The sequence below is a fragment of the Zea mays genome, chromosome 1 (assembly GCF_902167145.1).
Source record: "Zea mays cultivar B73 chromosome 1, Zm-B73-REFERENCE-NAM-5.0, whole genome shotgun sequence".
NCBI classification, from domain to species: Eukaryota; Viridiplantae; Streptophyta; class Magnoliopsida; order Poales; family Poaceae; genus Zea; species Zea mays.
In genome coordinates, this window is record NC_050096.1 from 290,037,641 (window position 1) to 290,062,437 (window position 24,797).

General features: G+C 49.5%; 2 protein-coding genes across 3 annotated transcripts; one reads left to right on the plus strand and one right to left on the minus strand.

The window, feature by feature from the left end:
* Positions 1-1,145: 1,145 nt before the first annotated feature.
* Positions 1,146-3,151, plus strand: LOC100280103 (uncharacterized). 2 transcript variants are annotated; one of them, NM_001153041.1, is made up of 3 exons: positions 1,253-1,663; positions 1,783-2,093; positions 2,272-3,151. In NM_001153041.1, the coding sequence occupies exons 1-3, from the start codon at positions 1,405-1,407 to the stop codon at positions 2,806-2,808; spliced, it is 1,107 nt and encodes a 368-aa protein (NP_001146513.1). In that variant the 5' UTR covers positions 1,253-1,404; the 3' UTR covers positions 2,809-3,151. The 2 variants fall into 2 exon arrangements, with proteins under 2 accessions (XP_008673113.1, NP_001146513.1); XM_008674891.4 differs by having other exon boundaries at positions 1,146-1,663; positions 1,783-2,938.
* A 1,210-nt stretch (positions 3,152-4,361) lies between these two features.
* LOC100276394 (uncharacterized) lies at positions 4,362-7,484 on the minus strand. The gene is given in 7 exon segments (NM_001150199.2): positions 4,362-4,644; positions 4,743-4,825; positions 4,910-5,534; positions 5,705-5,922; positions 6,803-6,891; positions 7,032-7,098; positions 7,236-7,484. Coding segments are annotated over 7 exon segments (1,356 nt in total). The 5' UTR covers positions 7,365-7,484; the 3' UTR covers positions 4,362-4,499.
* Between the last annotated feature and the right edge of the window lie 17,313 nt (positions 7,485-24,797).

Genomic DNA, 24,797 nt, shown 5'->3' on the forward strand with positions numbered 1-24,797 from the left:
GGAACAAGAAGGACTGAACTGAACAAGAAGCATACCAACGCAAAAAAAAAACGATTATGGTAGCACACAAGAGACTTAATTATACAATAGAGTGTCTATAAATATAGTCTATTAATAAATACAGAAGTAAATGTGACTGTATAGCATCGATATAATGACATACTACATATTCGTACAAGAAAGTGAAGACGTCTGTTACTACTCGGATAGTTGGGTTACAAGCTAGAGACGTCTCTTCACGAAGAAGAGACGGTTCCATATTTTTTTTTGTAAATACCTCCTTAGACATCTAAAGAGACTCTATATTTAACATCATGGTACATGTCTTTAGTACATCAAACAGAACTTAACGTGTAAATCACCCTTCCGTTGTTGTTATGCATCTTCTAGAAGATGCGTGCGTGGTACCGTAGTAGTACGTGTTATTACTATCGGTGATCTAGTTTCGACCATGACTTTCCGCACGGAAACGATTCTCTAGTCGAATCACAACGACTTGTCCTGCTGGTGTTTCTTTCTTTGTCCACTTTGTCAGCCTTGCAGCGCAGGCTGTGATAAGATCAAGTTCAGTTTTAACTCGATCATATCGGCATACTACCTTTTGTATATATATTTGTAGGAGTAAATAAAACACAAAAGCCCCTTTAATTTGCGTAAAATATTCATTAATTCCCTTAAACAGGGGGACCGAGGAGTCAAACTATGAGATCAGCACTGTTGATTTCTCAGCGACTTTTACTATGAGATCAGTCACGCACGAGATAGGTCAGATAGCTAGCTAGTAGGGCTGCTTGCATGGCTGCCCTTGCGAGGTGCACGTAGCCTTCGCACACAACAACGACACACACGGACCAGAAGCAGCTTTCCTTCCTTCTTCAGACGGGGTGGAAAAACGAAAAAAAAACATAACCAACCTATGCGAAGTAACAGAGACTATACTAGTAGTGTAATTCAAAGTGTCAGTAGTTGCTCTGCCTCTGAGAATTCGTCAAGATGGTACTATACTATATAAGCAAGTAGCTAGTAGTGTAATTCAAACAGTGAGGTATTCGCCTCAATTCATGTGTATCATGTGTATTGAGGTGTATCTTAAATTAAATTATACTATAATCTAGCTCAATACATATAGATTGAGGTGAATACGAGAGTATCTAAATAAAGTCTGACTTGGACCAAATAAATGACGCTCGCTAGCTAGCTCCTTTTAAGACATGGGAGGAGCATGAGCAACTACCGACTCCTCCAGCTTATCTGCTTGAGTGGAAGACTGCATGCTTGTTGCTAGCTGCATCAAGAGCATCCAGACATATCGATCGAGCTCCTACTCCTGGCGGTGGCGGGAAATATAATATTGTATACTATACGTCCACAGCCACAGTTTCTTGGTAGAAAGATCGGCAGATCATGGTAGTCAAGGAGTTCGGAAGAGAAGTAGTAATGAGCATGGACAAGGTGAAGAGGGGTGGAGAAGCGCTCATGGCCGCCGGAGCCGGAGCCGGAGATGAAGAGAAAGATGACGCGGTGCTCCCTGGGTTCCGGTTCCACCCGACCGACGAGGAGCTCGTCACGTTCTACCTCCGCCGGAAGGTGGCCAGGAAGCCGCTCAGCATGGAGATCATCAAGGAGATGGACATCTACAAGCATGATCCATGGGACCTCCCTAGTGAGTAGCTAGTGTTCTATCTATATATCTCAGACTGCAAAGAACATATATATATGTAAAAAGAATCAAAGAGTAGTAGATTGTATATTACTGATGCTGATCACTGTATTGATCTTCAGAGGCGAGCACGGCTGCTGGTGGCGAAAAGGAGTGGTACTTCTTCTGCCTGAGAGGAAGGAAGTACCGGAACAGCATCAGGCCCAACAGGGTCACCGGCTCCGGCTTCTGGAAGGCCACCGGCATCGACCGGCATATCTACCCTGCCACCGCGAACCCCGTCGAGTCCGTGTCCGTCGGGCTCAAGAAGTCCCTCGTGTACTACCGCGGCAGCGCCGGCAAGGGCACCAAGACCGACTGGATGATGCACGAGTTCCGCCTCCCGCCGGCCGCCGCCTCGCCCTCGCCAACGCCGACGAGCATGCAAGAAGCTGTAAGCGAAATCCATTCCACGCTAACTTCAATTCCACCAATCCAGTTCACAGTTTCACCACACGACAGCATGCATTTCCGACATGAATGCATGGCATGCAGATTGCAGTTCCACTTCCACCAAAGAGAATTTGTTGGCTTCCACCAAATAAAGATAATGTTCTGGAAAAAAAATGCAGGAGGTGTGGACCATCTGCAGGATCTTCAAGAGGAACATCGCCTACAAGAGGCAGCCGCAGCTGCCGGCGTGGAGGCAGCAGCAGCAGTCCAGCTCCAACACGGGGAGCTTCGAGTCCGACGGCGGCGGCGGCGGGGACGAGTACATGAACCGCTGCCTGCCGGTGCCGGCCACGGCCACGGCCACCGCTCATCAGATCGGCGGCATGCTGAACGGAGGAGGCGTCGTCAGTGCCACTGGCAGCAGCAGCAGCAGTTTCTTCAGGGACAGGGAGAGCGTGCACGGCGGCCAGCAATTCCACTTCCACGAGCAGTGGCTGAGCCGCTTCCCCGCCGCGCCAGCAGTCGAGCAGAAGCCGCAGCTCCTGGACCCGTCGGCGATGGCCATCGCGTTCCATCAGAACGACGACCAGAGCGTCGCCACCGCTGCCGCTGCCGCTGCGAGCGAGTGCTGCAAGGACGGGTACTACTGGGACGAGATCGCGAGGTTCATGGAGGTCAACGATCCAACGGTGCTTCACGACTGTAGATACGCTTGATCGGTAGCAAGTTCAGGCAGATCGTAGACAGACACCCAGACCCAGGTTAGGTGACCAAGGGATGATGCAAGCATGAGAGACTGGCAATTTTGCGCACCCTTTTGTGTCTATTTTCCTGATCGAATGTATTGTATACAGGACGTTGTTGTGACCAAAATAAACACATAGTTCAGCCATGAAGAATCGTGACTTTAGCACCTGCTCTGGTCTCTGTTCCGAAAATTATAGGCAAGATTTGAGTTGGCCTAAAGTCAAACGATGTTGATATTTGGTGTCTGAATATCAGTTCTCTTTTTCTATAAGTTCTGTCAAACATAAGAAAGGAAACTCCAAATTCCCTGTATTTCAGTTCCATCAGCCATTTACGGAACCTCCACTTTCACAACTCTCACCCAAAGCAAAACAAAGCATAGCAAAGCAAAGCAAAGCGAAATGGCAGTTTCTGACTTGGCTACGGTTTTGGGCAGGCAATTGAAAGGATACACAGCTCAACCGTTCCGCTCATAGAAGTTCTTCCTCGCACTCCTAGTCACTTTCGGAGACGAGTGAGGTGTGAGGTGAAGGTGAAGGTGCAGACAACCTAGAACACCCGCCCATGCTGTCACTCCCTAGATTGATCGCATGCCCCCAAGTCACTCAAAGCTGCGCACGTGACGCGTCCTGCACGGTTTAGATGTTCGGGTGAGATCACGGGTTTGTCATTTTTTTTCGGACAAATAGAACACCTGTGATTTGGATGGCGTAAACAAAAGGATGAATCGGTTTCAACATTTCTTGTGCTGACCCCCTGCTTTGACCCTTGCGCCCAAAAGCCAAGGAGTTGATTCAGATATTTCGTAGCCACTTGGAGCATGAGTAGGATCCATCTTATCTGAATACATAGCTTTTTTAAATAAAAAAAAACCAGTAGAGTGAATACATAGCTTAGGTCACAACCATGAATGGGTGTAGACACCATTCTGGTTTGGAGTCTGAACGTGACCTCCCAGACGACAAAACAGCCGTCTTTAAATTCAACACAGCGACAGCGCGTGCAGGAAACATTCAGCCAAATGAAGCATTTCCCCCCTGCTAAACAACCATCGGGAGGGACTATAGTATTCATCAACATGTTCGGATAATCGAGAAGACATACCACCTGGTTCTACGGCCTCTCCGACCTTTTCTGTTCAAATGTTCAGAATATATACAAAAGAAAACAAAATGGCCAAACTGGAAGGTGTTTATACCACAAACACTCCAGACCAGAGCTACGGGAATCGATCCCAAGACAAGGGCGAAAGGGTATTATTTTCAAGGGCGACTCCCAAGTCATAGTATTTTCCGCCAGGCGTAGGTTGTTTTAGTTTGTTTGCGACTTGTCGAGGTAAACTGGAAACGTGCCTGTCAGTCAGGAATCCAATAAAATAACAGATACCAGGGTAAGGGATTAATGTGCTGCGCAGGACAAGTAGAATTGCAGAATGAAGCATGCCTATCAGTCAGGTAGGTAGGTAGCAGCGCAAGCAAAACAGAACAATAGAAGCTAACAACAATATCTGTGGACTAGTGGCAGCAGTAATATTATATCTTAACTGATTGAGTTAAGCACAAGCTGAAACATCACATCCAGATACTACCTACTAAAAGGACAGAGGGGAAACAGGGCTGTGCAAATGCCATCAATCAGGAAGGTGATGGCCAGAGAACCATTATACTGAAAGCTTCTGTGGCTCATGGCTAGCAGAACTGAATTGGCATGCATAAGCAGTGGTGTACAGACGGTTAGATTCGGCCATGTCACTCTCCTCGCCTTCCACTCCTAAAAACTGAGACGTCTTTCCACTCGAACAGCTCCTGTTGCAGCATGGGGTGAAAAGAGTTACGGCGTTGGGAGCTATACACGATTTGATGAGAATGAAATATAATGCAAAAGTCAAAGAACACCTACAAACCTTTCAGACAGCAACTTCTCTTCGGATAAAGCCTTCTCGAGCCTCTCCTCAAATGGCGTTGCATGCCAACTCACCTTTTGGTCCTGCACATGTGATACATTATTCTGGGTAAGTCCACTTTGCTTGAACGTAAAGTATAAAGCAAGAGAAAGAGAGACAGACTTTACTTCTTTGTACTTATTTGTTGAATTGGGAATGCCATTTCCATCCCGCAATTTAGAGGTAAAATTTGCTGGCAGTGGCACCTTATCTTTCCAATGTGCTGCAACCATTCCAATAATAGGCCTATCCTCATCTGAACTCTTACCCGAATGAGACCTGTCTCCTGCCATGGCCTCATCTCTGAATGTCTTCTTAGGATTTGGGGGCTTCAACCATTGGGCTAAGCTTGGGAGCTCCAGTTCTGAATTATCGCTCTTCGGTAACTTCTTTCTGGTGGCATGGATAGTTGCCTCAGTTTTCGGGGACTTCTCCACAGATGTTGTGTTCATGCTCTCTCTTATCTTGTAAGAAGATGGTACAGAACCCTCAGAGCTCTGGAAAAGGGAGCATTCATCAGATATTGAAATTTCCATGGAGACCACATGGTGATTCTTTGCGCACTTTGGTTCCTCTGTTTTTTCAGGGTGAAAGGATTCTTCTTTTGAGACCCCACATTCTTCAAGATCCAGAGCTTGGTGTTGCTCTTCATCCTGCACAAGTGCCTCCATGTTGTTCTCATTCATCGAATCTTTCACATTATTTGCAAGGGAAGTAGCGGAAGTCTGCAACTCATCGTTTGTTTTTGAAGAACTGTGATGATGACACACAGACATCCAAAATGTTAAATTACTTTAGGTACTACTCATTAGTACAATAAAGAAACCGAAAAAGAGAGTATTGTGGCATCTTCGGAAGCAGGAATGGTAAGTTTATTCTTCAGTCATCCTACTAGTAGTAGGAAAAGGAACAGGTTTGCATACCTCGTTGCATCTGGAACAGTGAAACTCTGATGAGACCTTGAAGGAGTTTCACATTTCTCAACCTTCGGCGCTTCCATGAAATGTAGATCATCAGACACAACAGGAAGACATCCTGAATGTGTTTCCTTCTGATGAACTGAATCAGCATATTTGATGAGCGCTCCTTGAATGTTATTTGTAGTTTGCAGCAACGCACCACAGCTTCTTTGGATAATGGCCTGTTATCATGGAGATAAATCAGTCTGCGACACCCAAGACCATGTGGTGTGTGCTATGAGCTAATAAATAGAACTCGCCCTACTATTGATTAACTAGACTGCACATAACAATATATTAGAAAATGGCAAGGTTATCTACGAATATGAGAAACAGCCAGATTAAGAAACAGAATCGCATTGCGTTTATAACAACAACTGGCTGCTGTGTCGACTCTTCACCAGCATGGCAGCATAGGTTCAATGGAATGAGCAATGAACTGACTCACAAGTCCACATGCCAACATCCAAAGAAATTAGCATGTCCCGATGTCAGTGCAACACCACAAGCGTTATGTGTGTAAACACTTCTATTAGCGTGTTGTGTACCTTATCACTGTAATGGGCCTTGGCCCATATAATTGGCTATATATTAATACAGCCCCTGCCCCAATTAGGGATAGGGTTTCCCTCTTTTAGATATCTAACCACAAGTCCTCTCTTATTCTTAGGGGTGGTAATAAGTTCTAAATTTTACACTATAAAATTTAAGAATCGAATCGATTAGGTTCAGGCTCTTTTTCTATTCATTTTTGAACTAAAACTAATTAAGGACTCAAATAAATTGTGAAGAAACATTTGGATCCTAATCCATTACCGCCATCTTCTTTCCTCTCACCCACTCTCTGTATCCGAGAACTTATTTTGCACGTCCTCATCTGCAATCTGATAAAACTGTGAACAGTCACGCAAAATGCGCATTAGCGGCGCGACCTGGGGATAGCCTTACAACTCATATTTCTAATACTAGTTAGGTAGATTCAGGTGATTTGGAACCGTGAGATAGCAGCATTGATAACCAAGCGCATTAAGAAACGAATCCAGATTTTCAGAATGGCCGCACCTGATGCACAAGCTCCTGATCCATCTCCTTCCTCTCGCCACTCTCGTCCGCCCACGAGCTCGCCACTTGCGCCGTCCTTGATCCCTCATCTGAACCAAAACAATACAAGCCAGCAACAACAATAAATAAATAAAAACAGAAACAATCACCACCGACCATTCAACTCAATAATGATCAAAGGACAGTACGGAACGCCGGAACGGCAGGTTGAAAACATAAAATCGTGCACCTTCTCGCTGGAACACGGCGGAGAGCGCGTTCCTCGACGGCGGCCTGGCCCTCCTGCCCGCGCCATCCTGACGAACAGCCACACAATCCGGCAGCGTTAACCAACCGCGGCTCACATTCCACCCCACTGACACACAAATGCAGGACCTCATCGACGGCTACGAAGGCGCGGTAGATTCCGCGAGCACGGCGCAAGCAGACCAACCTGGACCTGGTGGCTGGTCGTCGTCGTCGTCGCGGGGGGCTGGGACGGATGCGCGAGCTGGCCGCCGGTGCCCTTCACCTCGCCATCGCCGCCGGACGCGCGGAAGCAGGCGAAGAGGCACCCCATCATCCCCCCTCCTCCTCTGCCGCCGCCGCCGCGCGGCGTGGATTTCGCCCGCTTTGAGGAAGAGCTGGGCCGTACCTCGTGGCAGCAGGAGAGAGGACTGAGGAGGAGGTTTTAGGGGAAGAGGATGAAGCAGGTGGGAGGGGTTTGAAATTTAAAATGGGGGAGGAGAGACGAGGCGGGGCCGGAGGCGGAGGCGGAGGCCGAGGGAAGGAGAGAAGAGAAAGGCACGGCGGAGTCAGTGGAGCGCTCCGGGGGTGGGAGTGTGGGACCGTGGGAGACTGGGACTCTCGGAGGACGGCCCGACCCGAGTACCGCGATCGGGCCAATGTCCCGCTCCCTGCCTGAGCCTGCGTGGCTTTTTTTAAATGAAAATTTTAAAATGATTTTATTAATTCAGTGGATATACAGACCATATATTATTCTTTTGTTTTCGCAAGATACGGATGTCAACGTATTAGAGGGTTTTAAAACCCGCATTTGCGGGTTTAATATTGAATCTACACCCGTACCTGTTATCTACGATATGTACAATATGCTACTCATACCCGTGATCTGCGGGTGCCACAACCCACGGACACATAATTATAAACACACACATATATATCATCGATATATACATAAATTTATACACACGTATAAATATACATATACAAATATGTATATACACACACAAACAAACATATGTATCTATCGCGGGGTATGCGGGTTTACGGGCATAGATATAATATTTTCATACTCGCGAGAAAAAAAAATCCGTCGGATTGAGAATCAAACTCGCACCCGTACCAGCGAGTACAAACTCACACACAAACTCGCACCCTATAGGGTTGTTACCGCGGGCACGCAGGTAAAATGTGCTTGGTGCCATGCCGGCATGGATCAAATAATTATTCTAGCATCTCAAAACTTCTCTTTATATCCTTTATATTTGATATTTGTATCCTTGCTAATCGATAAGTAGAGATTTTGATAAAAATATTTTTTAACTATTTCTTTAATTATATCTTCAAATATAAGTGTCATTTATTTTAGATTTCTCGATACCTAATATAGAGAGTGGGGTTGACTTTTTGGATTTCCTACAAGATATAGTGATACTCTTGGAGAAGGGTTGACTTGCTAGATTGCGTACAAAATACAATGAAGCCATTAATTGGAGGGTGAAAAGGTATATATAAAGAACATTCTCATTTACATAATTTGTAAATTGTGGTTTGAGTGAGTATAAGAGAGACAACAATAACTATGGTGATAGTTTTTTTGCATGCTTTATGTCTATTTAATTTGGTGCATAACCTCGGGTCATCTTTAGTGGCCACTTGAATCCCCGGCCCATGGCCACATAAATGTGCGAAGAGTCCGAAAAATCAATTTATATTGTTGAATTACTATTCATTGAGGGCTTGAGTTGGTTATACAAACTTTAAGCATCAAGCTTAAGTTAGTTGCTAACAAACTTATTCATAAAGCTCATACTAAAAGGTAGAAACATTTATGTTAGGGATTATGATGAGGATAGGGGGGGGCGACAGTAATTTTGATACTAAGTTTTTTTTTAAAAAAAGTATGACGAGGTTAATTGAAAGTTCTTGTTTGAATGTTTGGTGTGGAGAGAATTTAATAAAAAAAATAGTGTAGAATGATTGGGCAAGTTGTTTGTAATGGTATAGTGAGTATTAAAGTGAATAAGACTATTGGTTCTTATATCAAGAAAAGGGCTAGATAACGAATCAGCTTGGCTCGGCTTATTAAGGTATCGAGCCAGCCCAATACGACTCATTATCTTTACGAGCTAGAAGGGTATCTTAGCTTGGCTTATATATGAGCTTGAGTTGGATCATTTATCTGGAGAGTCCGACATAAAAATAAAAATATTACTTTTGTATTTATCTAAAGATTAAGACTAGTAATAACACAAAAGTAACACATCCATTAACCTTAAATCAAACAAATAAAGTAGTACTCCCTCCGGTACAGTAAAAGAAGTCATCCTGCGTGTGACGGAGCGTGCACAAAAAGAAGTCATAGCGCGCGTGGGTCTGGGATTTGGACGTTGTTGTCCCTAGTAATTGCACAAAAAAAGATGCATTTAAGAGGACTCGAACTTGAGACCTCCAGTCTAGAATGCCTTGGAGCTGCTGCAGCAACCAATCAAGCCTGCTTGTTTTAGTGACGTTAATGCACCCATATCCCTATTTAATAGGGGCAAACAGGGAAAACTCTATGATAATTAATCACTCCTTGGTATGCACAATCATGTCCTAAACGACTACCTTTACTGCACTGGAGGGAGTATATGCTGAAGTATATATACCATATTACTACACCCTACACCCCATGGTTCATACTTCATACTATACATGTTACATCCATAATCTGTTATTGATTACCTATACTTAAAAACAAAGTGACAGCCATAACAATATTATTTTATAGGATCTAGTTCTAAGCATCAACCAACTGTAAAGTGTAATACATTATACATACGAAATTAATATAAGTTTAAGACCAACAAATTGACTCATTAGGCTCATGTCGGCGTCTCGAGACCGGGGGGTCCCTAAGCCGACGAGTGAGTGTGCCGCGTGCCCCAGCCTAGATGGGTCGAGCGCGTGGGCGAGCGCAAAGGGGGGAAGCGAGGTGGCCGGAGACGGGCGTGAGAGAGGTGGAAATCCCGCGGCCTTCGTGTTCGTCCCGCGCCCAGGTCGGGTGCGCTTGCAGTAGGGGGTTACAAGCGTCCACGCGGGTGAGGGAAGCGAGCGGCCCAAAGAGAGCGCCTGTCCCGTCCTCGTCCCCGCGCGGCCAACCTTCTCTAAGAAGGCCCTGGTCCTTCCTTTTATAGGCGTAAGGAGAGGATCCAGGTGTACAATGGGGGTGTAGCAGAGTGCTACGTGTCTAGCGGGGGAAGAGCTAGCGCCCTAAGTACATGCCAATGTGGCAGCCGGAGAGATTTTGGCACCCTGCTGGTGTGATGTCGTGGCTGTCGGAGGAGCAACGGAGCCTGACGGAGGGATAGCTGTCGGAGCGGTTGGGTCCTTGCTGACGTCCCCCTGCTTCCGTAAGGGAGCTGAGAGCCGCCGTCGTCACAGGGCTAGCGGGGCGCCATCATTGCCTATCTAGCGGAGCTAGCCAGATGGGACACCGGTCTTGTTCTCTGCGGCCCGAGTCGGCTCGGGGTAGGGTGATGATGGCGCTTCCTGTTGACGTGGCGGGCCTGTGCCCTAGGTCGGGCGACGTGGAGGCTCCTCCGAAGCCGAGGTCGAGTCTGTCCTTCATGGCCGAGGCCAAGTCCGAGCCCTGGGTCGGGCGAGGCGGAGGTCGTCGGCAGAGGCCAGGGCGGTGTCCGAGCCCTGGGGTCGGGTGAAGCGGAGTTCGTCGTCTTCTGGGGCTGAGCCCGAGTCCGAGCCCTGGGTCGGGCGGAGCGGAGTTCGCCGTCTTCCGGGGCTGAGCCCGAGTCCGAGCCCTGGGTCGGGCGGAGCGGAGTTCGCCGTCTTCCGGGTCTTAGCCCGAGTCCGAGCCCTGGGTCGGGCGGAGCGGAGTTCGCCGTCTTCCGGGTCTTAGCCCGAGTTAGAGCCCTGGGTCGGGCGGAGCGGAGTTCGCCGTCTTCCGGGGCTTAGCCCGAGTCCGAGCCCTGGGTCGGGCGGAGCGGTGTTCGCCGTCTTCCGGGCCTTAGCCCGAGTCCGAGCCCTGGGTCGGGCGGAGCGGAGTTCGCCGTCTTCTGGGCCTTAGCCCGAGTCCGAGCCCTGGGTCGGGCGGAGCGGAGTTTCCTATGGCGCCTTTGGCAAGGCCTGACCGCTTGTCAGTCTCACTCTGTCAAGTGGCACTGCAGTCGGAGTGGCGCAGGCGGCGCTGTCCTTCTGTCAGACCGGTCAGTGGAGCGGCGAAGTGACGGCGGTCACTTCGGCTCTGCCGGGGGGCGCGCGTCAGGATAAAGGTGTCAGGCTACCTTTGCGTTAAATGCTCCTGTGACTCGGTCGGTCGGCGCGGCGATTTAGTCAGGGTTGCTTCTTAGCGAAGGCAAGGCCTCGGGCGAGCCGGAGATGTGTCCGCCGTTAAAGGGGGGCCTCGGGCGAGACGGAAACCCCTCGGGGTCGGCTGCCCTTGCCCGAGGCTAGGCTCGGGCGAGGCGTGATCGAGTCGCTCGTATGGACTGATCCCTGACTTAATCGCACCCATCAGGCCTCTGCAGCTTTATGTTGATGGGGTTACCAGCTGAGAATTAGGCGTCTTGAGGGTACCCCTAATTATGGTCCCCGACAGTAGCCCCTGAGCCTCGAAGGGAGTGTTAGCACTCGCTTGGAGGCTTTCGTCGCACTTTTTTGCAAGGGGACCAGCCTTTCTCGGTTGCATTTTGTTCCGGTGGGTGCGCGCGAGCGCACCCGCCGGGTGTAGCCCCCGAGGCCTCGGAGGAGTGGTTTCACTCCTTCGAGGTCTTAATGCCTTGCGTAATGCTTCGGCTGGTCTGGTGGTTCCCTCATGCGAACTGGCCGTAGCCCGGGTGTACGGTCGGGGCCCAAGTTCTCGGGCTGGTATGTTGACGCTGTCAACGGTTTGGCCGGAGCCGGGTTTGCGAGAGCAGCCCCCGAGCCTCTACACAGGGCGAGAGGGCGATCAGGGACAGACTCGGCTTTTTTACATACGCCCCTACGTCGCCTTTCCGCAAGGAGGAGGGGGCGAGAGCGCCATGTTACCCTCGATGGGCACCGAACATGGTGTCTCCGGTGAGCTGCAAGCGGGTAATCCGAGTGGACGTCCGTGCCCCGTTCGTTGGGGGTCGGCTAGGGGCCCAGAGGCACGCCCAAAAGTACCGGCGGGTGATCTGCCGGACCCGGTCCCCTGGCGACGGGGTCCGAGGGCTCGATGCCTCCCTCCGATGGGATTCCGTTACAAGATCACTCCCGCTGGTCTCGGAAATGTCCTAGGGTACCTCGGGAGCGCAGCCCGAGCCTTGGTTATGTATCGAACGTACCCCTGGTCATCCCTCGCTCAGCGTCTGAGGCGACTGTGAACCTTTCGGGGGCCAGCCTTCGAACCCCTGATCAGTAATGGGCGCGGAGCCCGAGTAGCCTGAGGCGGCCGTGGAGCCCTTCGGGGGGCCGGCCTTCAAACCTCTGACCAGTAGTGGGTGTAGGGCCCACGCGATCTGAGGCGGCTGTTGAACCCTTCGGGGGGCCAGCCTTCGAACCTCTGATCAGTAAGGAGGCTCGGAGCCTGGTTCCTTCACGGGGAAGGATCCCTTTCGGGGTATCCCCCTTTCCCGGTCCCTGTTGCAAGAGAAAGAGGAAAAAAGGAAAAGGATTCGAAATCGAACGACGTGGCGTACCTTTTCTGGCGCGGTTATTATGGCGAAGGCGAAGCGTCGCCCACTACTCCTGCCAGAAGCGCCGCCTGTCCAGCCGCGGAGTTAATGCGACGGGGCGAGTAGTTGGCGGGGCAGCCGTTGCGCGTGCGCGAGCCGTTCGAGGAACGGATCACGGGCGCGTCGTCTTCACGCCGTGAGAGGGGGTTCTCTTGCTGCCCCCGGATGGGACGTGAGCTTGGCTGACGACGTGACCGCTGCTCCCGCGCGCCTGCCACCGTCATTACTGCCGGCCCACTTTTGGCCGCGTTGGCCGCCGCGTCAGGCTGGCGCTGCCGGGTCACGCGCTGGGTCGCCTCGAGTCGCGGCATTGGTTCCGCAATCGAGGAGGTGCGGTGGTGGCGCAGGTGGTGCAGTTGCTTGCATGCAGCATCCGGCGCGCCGGTTGCGCGACGCGTGGGCCTGGGCCCCCATGCTGGCGTGTCGGGAGTCGGAGAAGTGCGTCCACTTGGCGCGGTTGCATGCCACCTGCATGGCTGCCCGCCTCTTTCGCCCGTTGGTCTGGGCAAAAGTGGAGGGTCACTTGTAACCGTTGGGCGGTCGCGTGCACCACGCGCGGCGGTTTGGCTTCTTCTGCTCGGAGCCAGTCTGCATGACATGCGGGACCCAGCCCCCGCGCCGCAGGGGAGGGCTTTGGAGCGTGTTGGAGAAGACTCAGCCCGTGACGGTTGGGGGTGCAAGCAGGGAGAGTTGCCTTTAAAAGGAGGGTAACCCCTTTCGGAAGGCGACCATGTCTTCTTCCTCCCTTATGTGTCGCGTCTTTCCACCTTCCAAGCCCCCGGACGGGGGGAACCCGCCGTCTTTTTGCCTCGTCGTTGGAGGCACGTGACTCCGTGGGAGTTGGTACCTTTCAGCCATCGTTCGGCTTCAAGGATTTTCATCACACAGCCCGGTTGCTCCCCTCCGCTGGTGGTCACCCAAGACGGTGACCTCCAGCTCCTGGATGGGGAGAGGCAAACCGGGCTGTGATCCCGATCCCGCCCTCAGTGTTGAGGGTGTTCGTCATCCTCGCCGGGGCGGGGAGCGAGGCGAGCCGGGGCTCCACCTTCTGCGCGGGTCGGCGGACCACCTCTTCTTCCAGCTTCTGGTGGTGGCAATCGCCCTCTGGCCCTACGGCGGAGACGTCCTCCAGCCATGCCGGGGAAGGCGAACTGTTGCTGCCCAGCTAGGATGCAACATTCCGCCCCTCTTCCTTGCATTCGCGGCGAGGACGGCAGCGAGGATCTGCCGGTATGCTTGGGGGCGACCCACGTTTTTGAAAGGGAAATGTGCCCTTGGGCCATTTCTAAGTATTTTGGTGATTGAGTGCCAACTCAAGTGCTTAAAATGTGAATTTATGCAATGGATGAACAAAGTGCAAATTAAGAGCAAAGGTATGTTTCTAAGTCTTAGTACATTGGTTTTGTGTACTAATATACTTGTCTAAGTATTGGAAACAGGAAGAAAAAGAAAAGGAAAAAGGTGGCTGTGTACAGCCAAGAGGCTGTTTCGGGCTGGGGCACCGGACTGTCCGGTGCGCCAGGCTGCCCCAGCCAAAGTAGCCGCTCTCGGGAATTTGCTGACGGCGTACGGCTAAAATTCACCGGACTGTCCGGTGTGCACCGGACTGTCCGGTGAGCCAACGGTCGGCTAGGGCCAACGGTCGGCCGCGGATTCAGCGCGCGACACGTGGCCAAGCCAACGGTCGGAAGGGGGCACCGGACTGTCCGGTGTGCACCGGACATGTCCGGTGTGCCAACGGCTCCCAGATCAGTAACGGTCGACTGCGCTGTTTAAGGAAGGAAATCGGGCACCGGACAGTGTCCGGTGTGCACCGGACTGTCCGGTGCGCCCAACGACAGAAGGCAAGATCAGCCTTCCAGATTTGCTCTCAACGGCTCCTAGCTGCCTTGAGGCTATAAAAGGGACCCCTATGCGCATGGAGGAGGATAACAAGCAACCTTAGAGCATTCTTGATCATCCACACTCAGTCTTTGCGCATTCGTTTGTCATTCTAAGTGATTCGAGCTCCGTTCTAGTGAGAACTTTGAGATAGTCTTTTGAGCTCGATTCTTGGCCGTGTGTGTGCGCATTTTGCTGTGGATTTGTGTGTGTTGCTTCCCTCCCTTACTCCGTATTTCTTGTTGAATCTCAAGTGTAAGGGCGAGAGACTCCAAGTTGTGGAGATTCCTCGCAAACGGGAAATTGAAAGGAAAAGCATAACACTGTGGTATTCAAGTTGATCATTGGATCACTTGAGAGGAGTTGAGTGCAACTCTCGTCCGTTGGGACGCCACAACGTGGAGTAGGCAAGTTTTGTACTTGGCCGAAGCACGGGATAAATCACTGTGTCTTCTCTGTGTTGAACTCCGTGTGATTATCCTATTGTGCAAGATCTTCTCTCTAGCCACTTGGCATTAACTGTGCTAACACTTAATCAAAGTTTTGTGGCTTAAGTTTTGAAGTTTACAGGATCACCTATTCACCCCCCCCTCTAGGTGCTCTCAATTGGTATCGGAGCTGTTCTCTTCAAGAAAGGGACTAACCGCCCGAAGAGATGGATCCCAAGGGCAAGGGGATGGTGATCAACGACAAGGAGAAGGAGTCCTTCGTCAACGAGCCCAATGATGACAAGCCCACTGACTCAGGCTCGGGCCACAAAAGAAAAGACGGGAGGAAGAAGAAGACAAGGCGCATTAAGGAAATTGTCTACTACTCCAACGACGAATCTTCCTCCTCCCAAAAGGATGACGACGACCACAACAAAAGAAAGACGGTTAATTCGAATTTTTCTTTTGATTACTCTCGTATTCCTCAAAGTACTAATGCTCATTTATTATCCATTCCACTTGGTAAACCTCCTCATTTTGATGGAGAAGACTACGGATTTTGGAGTCACAAAATGCGAAGTCACTTGTTCTCTCTCCATCCTAGCATATGGGAGATTGTAGAGAGTGGAATGCACTTTGATAGTACGGATAGTCCCATGTTTATTAATGAACAAATTCATAAAAACGCACAAGCTACTACTGTGTTGCTAGCCTCTTTGTGCAGGGACGAGTATCACAAGGTGAGCGGCTTGGACAATGCCAAGCAGATTTGGGACACCCTCAAGATCTCTCATGAGGGGAATGATGTCACCTTGCTCACAAAGATGGAGTTGGTGGAGGGCGAGCTTGGACGGTTCGCAATGATAAGGGGCGAGGAGCCAACTCAAACATACAACCGGCTCAAGACCCTTATCAACAAAATAAGGAGCTACGGAAGCACGCGATGGACGGACCACGATGTCGTTCGCCTAATGCTAAGGTCCTTTACCATTCTTGATCCTCATTTGGTGAACAATATTCGTGAAAATCCTAGGTACACCAAGATGTCGCCCGAAGAAGTTCTTGGGAAATTCGTAAGCGGGCGAATGATGATCAAGGAGGCGAGATACGTGGACGACGCATTGAACGGTCCTATTCATGAGTCTCAACCCATTGCTCTCAAGGCAACAAGGAGCAACGAGATGCTACCAAGTAAGGTGGCACAAGTTGAGGCGGCCGGGCTAAATAATGAGGAAATGGCCCTCATCATTAAGCGTTTCAAGACGGCGCTTAAAGGTCGCAAGGGACAGCCAAGCAAGACCAAGACAAAGGAGAAGCGCTCGTGCTTCAAATGTGGTAAGATTGGTCATTTCATTGCTAACTGTCCCGATAATGAAAGTGACCAGGAAAAGGGGAACAAAAGGGAGAAGAAGAAGCATTACAAGAAGGCCAAGGGCGAGGCACATATTGGAAAGGAGTGGGATTCGGATTGCTCCTCCGACTCCGACAATGAAGGACTCGCCGCCACCGCCTTCAACAAGTCATCCCTCTTCCCCAACGAGCATCACACCTGCCTCATGGCAAGGGAGAAGAAGGTATGTACTCAAAACCCTACTTATGCTTCTTCTAGTGAGGATGAGTCTAGTGATGATGATGAGATAGATTACTCATGCTTATTCAAGGGATTAGATAGATCTAAAATTGATAAGATTCATGAGTTGATTGATGCCTTGAATGACAAGAATAGATTACTAGAAAAACAAGAGGACCTTTTATATGAAGAGCATGACAAATTTGTAGAAGCACAAAAATCCCATGCTTTAGAAGTTAAGAGAAATGAAATGCTGTCTTGTGAATTATCTTCTTGCCATGAGACAATTTCTAGCTTAAAGAGCATAAATGATGATTTAAATGCTAAGCTAGAAAAATCTAGTAAATTAACATCTTGTGTAGAACATGTTGTGATTTGCACTAGGTGTAAAGACTTTAATGTTGATGCTTGTAGTGAACACCTAGAGTGCATTTCTAAATTAAATGAGGAAGTAGCTAGTCTTAATGCCCAACTTAAGACTAGCAAGAGTGATTTTGATAAACTAAAATTTGCAAGGGATGCCTACACAATTGGTAGACACCCCTCAATTAAGGATGGACTTGGCTTCAAGAGGGAAGTCAAGAACTTGACAAGCCATAAGGCTCCCATTCCTGCTAAGGAGAAAGGGAAGGCCCCTATGGCTACTAGTGCTAAAAAGAACCATGCCTTCTTATATCATGATAGGAAAAATTCTAGAAATGCTTTTAGAAGTTATGATGCTTTTAATTCACATGCTTATGATTCTTATGCCATGACTGCTTCTAGTTCTTCCTATATGCATGGTAGAAATGTGACTAGGAGAAATGCTATTCATCATGTGCCTAATATTATTCATGCTCCTAGGAAAGTAGTAAATGAACCTTCTACAATTTATTGTGCTTTAAATGCTTCCTTTGCTATTTGTAGAAAGGATAGGAAGATAGTTGCTAGAAAATTAGGGGCAAGATGCAAGGGAGACAAAACTTGCATTTGGGTCCCTAAGGATATTTGTGCTAACCTTGTAGGACCCAACATGAGTTGGGTACCTAAGACCCAAGCCTAAATTTGCCTTGCAGGTTTATGCATCCGGGGGTTCAAGCTGGATTATCGACAGCGGATGCACAAACCATATGACGGGGGAGAAGAAGATGTTCACCTCCTACGTCAAGAATAAGGATTCCCAAGATTCAATAATTTTCGGTGATGGGAATCAAGGCAAGGTAAAAGGGTTAGGTAAAATTGCAATTTCTAATGAGCACTCTATCTCTAATGTGTTTTTAGTTGAGTCTCTTGGTTATAATTTGCTATCTGTTAGTCAATTATGCAACATGGGGTATAACTGTCTATTTACAAATGTAGATGTGTCTGTCTTTAGAAGAAGTGATGGTTCACTAGCTTTTAAGGGTGTATTAGACGGCAAACTTTATTTAGTTGATTTTGCAAAAGAAGAGGCCGGTCTAGATGCATGCTTAATAGCTAAGACTAGCATGGGCTGGCTGTGGCATCGCCGCTTAACACATGTGGGGATGAAGAACCTTCACAAGCTTCTAAAGGGAGAACATGTGATAGGTTTGACTAACGTGCAATTCGAAAAAGATAGACCTTGTGCAGCTTGTCAAGCAGGTAAACAAGTGGGAGGAGCACATCACAGCAAGAATGTGATGACCACTTCAAGACCCCTGGAGCTGCTGCATATGGACCTCTTCGGACCCGTCGCCTATTTGAGTATAGGAGGAAGTAAGTATGGTCTAGTTATTGTTGATGACTTTTCCCGCTTCACTTGGGTATTCTTTTTGCAGGATAAGTCTGAAACCCAAGGGACCCTCAAGCGCTTCCTCAGGAGAGCTCAAAATGAGTTTGAGCTCAAGGTGAAGAAGATAAGGAGCGACAACGGGTCCGAGTTCAAGAACCTTTAAGTGGAGGAGTTCCTTGAGGAGGAAGGGATCAAGCATGAGTTCTCCGCTCCCTACACACCACAGCAAAATGGTGTGGTAGAGAGGAAGAACAGGACGCTAATCGACATGGCGAGGACTATGCTTGGAGAGTTCAAGACCCCCGAGCGTTTTTGGTCGGAAGCCGTGAACACGGCTTGCCACGCCATCAACAGGGTCTACCTTCACCGCCTCCTCAAGAAGACGTCATATGAGCTTCTAACCGGTAACAAACCCAATGTATCGTACTTTCGTGTATTTGGGAGCAAGTGCTACATTCTAGTGAAGAAGGGTAGAAATTCTAAATTTGCTCCCAAAGCTGTAGAAGGGTTTTTGTTAGGTTATGACTCAAATACAAAGGCGTATAGAGTCTTCAACAAATCATCGGGTTTGGTTGAAGTTTCTAGCGACGTTGTATTTGATGAGACTAATGGCTCTCCAAGAGAGCAAGTTGTTGATTGTGATGATGTAGATGAAGAAGATGTTCCGACGGCCGCTATACGAACCATGGCGATTGGAGAAGTGCGGCCACAGGAACAAGATGAACGAGATCAACCTTCTTCCTCAACAACGGTGCATCCCCCAACTCAAGACGATGAACAGGTTCATCAACAGGAGGCGTGTGATCAAGGGGGAGCACAAGATGATCATGTGATGGAGGAAGAAGCGCAACCGGCACCTCCAACCCAAGTTCGAGCGATGATTCAAAGGGATCATCCCGTCGACCAAATTCTGGGTGACATTAGCAAGGGAGTAACTACTCGTTCTCGATTAGTTAATTTTTGTGAGCATTACTCCTTTGTCTCTTCTATTGAGCCTTTCAGGGTAGAGGAGGCCTTGCTAGATCCGGACTGGGTGTTGGCCATGCAGGAGGAGCTCAACAACTTCAAGAGAAATGAAGTTTGGACGCTGGTGCCTCGTCCGAAGCAAAATGTTGTGGGAACCAAGTGGGTGTTCCGCAACAAACAGGACGAGCACGGGGTGGTGACGAGAAACAAGGCTCGACTTGTGGCAAAAGGTTATGCCCAAGTCGCAGGTTTGGATTTCGAGGAGACTTTTGCTCCTGTGGCTAGGCTAGAATCAATTCGTATCTTGCTAGCATATGCCGCTCACCATTCTTTCAGGTTGTACCAAATGGATGTGAAGAGCGCTTTCCTCAACGGGCCAATCAAGGAGGAGGTGTACGTGGAGCAACCCCCTGGCTTCGAGGATGAACAGTACCCCGACCACGTGTGTAAGCTCTCTAAGGCGCTCTATGGACTTAAGCAAGCCCCAAGAGCATGGTATGAATGCCTTAGAGATTTCTTAATTGCTAATGCTTTCAAGGTTGGGAAAGCCGATCCAACTCTTTTTACTAAGACTTGTAATGGTGATTTGTTTGTGTGCCAAATTTATGTCGATGACATAATATTTGGTTCTACTAACCAAAAGTCTTGTGAAGAGTTTAGCAGGGTGATGACGCAGAAATTCGAGATGTCAATGATGGGCGAGTTGAACTACTTCCTTGGGTTCCAAGTGAAGCAACTCAAGGACGGCACTTTCATCTCCCAAACGAAGTACACGCAAGACTTGCTAAAGAGGTTTGGGATGAAGGACGCCAAGCCCGCAAAGACGCCGATGGGAACCGACGAACACACAGACCTCAACAAAGGAGGTAAGTCCGTTGATCAAAAAGCATACCGGTCAATGATAGGGTCTTTACTTTATTTATGTGCTAGTAGACCAGATATTATGCTTAGCGTATGCATGTGTGCTAGATTTCAATCCGATCCTAAGGAATGTCACTTAGTGGCGGTGAAGCGAATTCTTAGATATTTAGTTGCTACGCCTTGCTTCGGGCTCTGGTATCCAAAGGGTCCGACTATGCTGGATGTAAGGTCGATAGGAAGAGTACGTCAGGGACGTGCCAATTCTTAGGAAGGTCCCTGGTGTCGTGGAATTCTAAGAAACAAACCTCCGTTGCCCTATCCACCGCTGAGGCCGAGTATGTTGCCGCAGGACAGTGTTGCGCGCAACTACTTTGGATGAGGCAAACCCTCCGGGACTTTGGCTACAATCTGAGCAAAGTCCCACTCCTATGTGATAATGAGAGTGCTATCTGCATGGCGGAAAATCCTGTTGAACACAGCCGCACAAAGCACATAGACATCCGGCATCACTTTTTGAGAGACCACCAGCAAAAGGGAGATATCGAAGTGTTTCATGTTAGCACCGAGAACCAGCTAGCCGATATCTTTACCAAGCCTCTAGATGAGAAGACCTTTTGCAGGCTGCGTAGTGAGCTAAATGTCTTAGATTCGCGGAACTTGGATTGAATTATAGCATACATGTGTTTATGCCTTTAATCAGGTTCATTCTGCATTTTGTTGCTTATTGTGGTGCTCAAGTTGTACAAACACTCCCTGGACCTCACAAGTCCGGTGCAAAGTGATGCACATGTTTAGGGGGAGATGTGTTACAACTTGACCCTTTGAGACTAACCATTTGCTTGAGTTTGCTTGATTTAGTCTCGAAGGTGAATTGAAAGGGAAAGGTGAACTTGGACCATGCAAGACTTCCACTGCACTCCGATGAGAGGGTAACTTATTCCAAGTTCATCTCTATGATCTTATTGCCTTTGTACTCTTAATTGAAGATTTTGGTGAGGCAATGGGGTTAAAGGGCCAAGATTGATCCCGTTTTGGTGCTTGATGCCAAAGGGGGAGAAAATAAAGGCCAAAGCGATAAATGGATCAGCTACCACTTGAGAGATTTTGAAAATAGTAGAATAGAGCTTTTTGTTTTAGCAAAACTCTTTTATTGTGTCTCTTGTCAAAAGTTGGCTTCTTGTGGGGAGAAGTGGTGATTATGGGAAATAGGGGAGTTTTTGATCAATCTCTTTTGGAATAACTCTCTATATGCTTCAACATGTGTGTTTGACTTAGAGATAGAGATTTGAGTTTGATTTCAAAAACAAACCAAGTGGTGGCAAAGGATGATCCATATATGCCAAACATGAATCAAAATAAATTTAAGTGTTATTTGAAGTGGTTTTGCACTTGTTCTAGTTGCTTTATGTTGTGTTGGCATAAATCACCAAAAAGGGGGAGATTGAAAGGGAAATGTGCCCTTGGGCCATTTCTAAGTATTTTGGTGATTGAGTGCCAACTCAAGTGCTTAAAATGTGAATTTATGCAATGGATGAACAAAGTGCAAATTAAGAGCAAAGGTATGTTTCTAAGTCTTAGTACATTGGTTTTGTGTACTAATATACTTGTCTAAGTATTGGAAACAGGAAGAAAAAGAAAAGGAAAAAGGTGGCTGTGTACAGCCAAGAGGCTGTTTCGGGCTGGGGCACCGGACTGTCCGGTGGTGCACCGGACTGTCCGGTGGTGCACCGGACAGTGTCCGGTGCGCCAGGCTGCCCCAGCCAAAGTAGCCGCTCTCGGGAATTTGCTGACGGCGTACGGCTAAAATTCACCGGACTGTCCGGTGTGCACCGGACTGTCCGGTGAGCCAACGGTCGGCCGCGGATTCAGCGCGCGACACGTGGCCAAGCCAACGGTCGGAAGGGGGCACCGGACTGTCCGGTGTGCACCGGACATGTCTGGTGCGCCAACGGCTCCCAGATCAGTAACGGTCGACTGCGCTGTTTAAGGAAGGAAATCGGGCACCGGACAGTGTCCGGTGTGCACCGGACTGTCCGGTGCGCCCAACGACAGAAGGCAAGATCAGCCTTCCAGATTTGCTCTCAACGGCTCCTAGCTGCCTTGGGGCTATAAAAGGGACCCCTAGGCGCATGGAGGAGGATAACAAGCAACCTTAGAGCATTCTTGATCATCCACACTCAGTCTTTGCGCATTCGTTTGTCATTCTAAGTGATTCGAGCTCCGTTCTAGTGAGAACTTTGAGATAGTCTTTTGAGCTCGATTCTTGGCCGTGTGTGTGCGCATTTTGCTGTGGATTTGTGTGTGTTGCTTCCCTCCCTTACTCCGTATTTCTTGTTGAATCTCAAGTGTAAGGGCGAGAGACTCCAAGTTGTGGAGATTCCTCGCAAACGGGAAATTGAAAGGAAAAGCATAACACTGTGGTATTCAAGTTGATCATTGGATCACTTGAGAGGAGTTGAGTGCAACTCTCGTCTGTTGGGACGCCACAACGTGGAGTAGGCAAGTTTTGTACTTGGCCGAACCACGGGATAAATCACTGTGTCTTCTCTGTGTTGAACTCCGTGTGATTATCCTATTGTGCAAGATCTTCTCTCTAGCCACTTGGCATTAACTGTGCTAACACTTAATCAAAGTTTTGTGGCTTAAGTTTTGAAGTTTACAGGATCACCTATTCACCCCCCTCTAGGTGCTCTCAGTTTTGCTGGTGATTCGCCCAGAGCTTGTCGCTCCACGGGCTTCCCCGGCGCGGAGGTCGTCCATACCCGTGGAGACGGAACCGGAGTTCCGTTTGTAATGGCACTTCGCATGCCAGGGTTTTTTGTTCATTGTGGCTTTCGGGGCCTGAACATGTATGTAACGTTGGCACGGAGTCGTGTTTTTTCCTCATTTTTGAGCGCTAAGACTCGTCTGTTGATTATCTGAATCGCTTCACCAAGCATGAGTCGCCCCGTGTCAAGGTGACGAGTGAGGTATCCGTATCCCGGAGGCGTAGGAGTCCCTCGGCTCGGTCGGCCTTGTTGTCCGAGGCTCCTCTAGCTTAGTTAAAGAAACCCCTCGGCCGCTCTTCGACGAGCCGAGGCCAGGGGTAGCGATATCAGTATGAACAGAGGCGGAGTCAGCTCGAAAATGAAACCTGGTTGGCCGGAGCCTAGCCGGGTTGTCCGTCAGCGGGACCAATGCCGGAGTTGATCAGCCGAGGCCTCGGACCGGGCTGGCGCCCTTGGAAGATGGTTGGCCGAGGCCCCAGGGGTAACCGGCCGAGCCGCCTGCTCGGGCCGGGTTCCCGGAGAAGTCCCTGGCAGCGATTGCCCGGGCGTGGTGATGACGTCGTCCTTCGGAGCGGAGATCCTCGGACCGCGTCGCCGTCCGAGGCTAGGTCGGGCCTCGCCGAAGGTGTCGTCGATGCCGAGGGTGTTGCTGCCCCCTTCCAGCGTCAAGACCCGAGCCTGCAGGGTCAAAGTGTCTTGTAGCGTGTGCCTTCTGTGGCCGCCGAGGCCAGAACACACACCCTCGCTGCGTTGTAAAGCTGCGTCTCTTTTCCTCTTGTTTCGAGTATCTGGACTTTTTGTCGGTAACAGGGATGTTTGTGCGAGCGAGAGTTGCTTCTCGCGGAAGGTGATGAGTGAGGTATCCGTATCCCGGAGGCGTGGGAGTCCCTCGGCTCGGTCGGCCTTGCCGCTTACGCGTACTTTCACCCGTCCATGAGGCCCTGTCACCGACTCGGTCGAGAGGGCTCGAAGGATCGCTTCGGCAGAAGGGCTTCCGAACGTAAAGACTTGTTCGATCCGCGGAGCCACTTTATCCGAACGCGAGTTACTTATCGCAGAAGGTGATGAGTGAGGTATCCGTATCCCGGAGGCGTAGGAGTCCCTCGGCTCGGTCAGCCTTGGCTGCTTACGTGTACTCCGTCGTTTCCAGGACCCACTTTTCGAAGTAGTTAAAAAGCACGAAAGATATTCTGGTAAAAGAGATCTTTTTTCGAGGAACATTTGACGCAGAGGGGGTTTCCCCCCTTTTAGCCCCCGAGGGAGGGTCGGGCTTTGCCGAGGCGAGGCCGACCCTTCCTTGTTGACTAAACTTTGCGTGGGTGCGAGGTATATGAACAACTTGGAAACATCTTAAGGGTAGAAGCGACGTAGCTGTTGGATGTTCCAAGCGTTGTCGTAGACCTCGCCTTGACTGTTGGCCAGCTTGTACGTTCCGGGCTTTAGAACTTTGGCGATGACGAATGGCCCTCCCAGGGGGGCGTGAGCTTGTGCCTCCCTCGGGCGTCTTGCCGCAGCCGAAGCACCAGGTCGCCCATCTGGAGGTCCCGAGGTCGGACCCCTCGGGCGTGGTAGCGTCGTAGGGATTGCTGATACCGCGCCGAGTGTAGTAAGGCCCTGTCCCGAGCCTCTTCCAGCTGGTCCAGCGAGTCTTCTCGGCCAGCTTGGTTGCTTTGATCGTCGTAGGCCCTCGTCCTCGGGGAGCCGTATTCCAGGTCAGTGGGCAAGACGGCCTCGGCCCCGTAGACCAGGAAGAACGGCGTGAAACCCGTGGCTCGACTCGGCGTTGTCCTCAGGCTCCAGACCACCGAGGGGAGTTCCTTCATCCATCGCTTGCCGAACTTGTTGAGGTCGTTGTAAATCCGAGGCTTGAG

Bases quoted from the DNA above. Each gene is read 5' to 3' on its own strand.
- LOC100280103 (XM_008674891.4), top strand. From the start codon at position 1,405: ATGGTAGTCAAGGAGTTCGGAAGAGAAGTAGTAATGAGCATGGACAAG. The intron at 1,664-1,782 runs GTGAGTAGCTAG...ATTGATCTTCAG, and splicing joins TGATCCATGGGACCTCCCTA to AGGCGAGCACGGCTGCTGGT.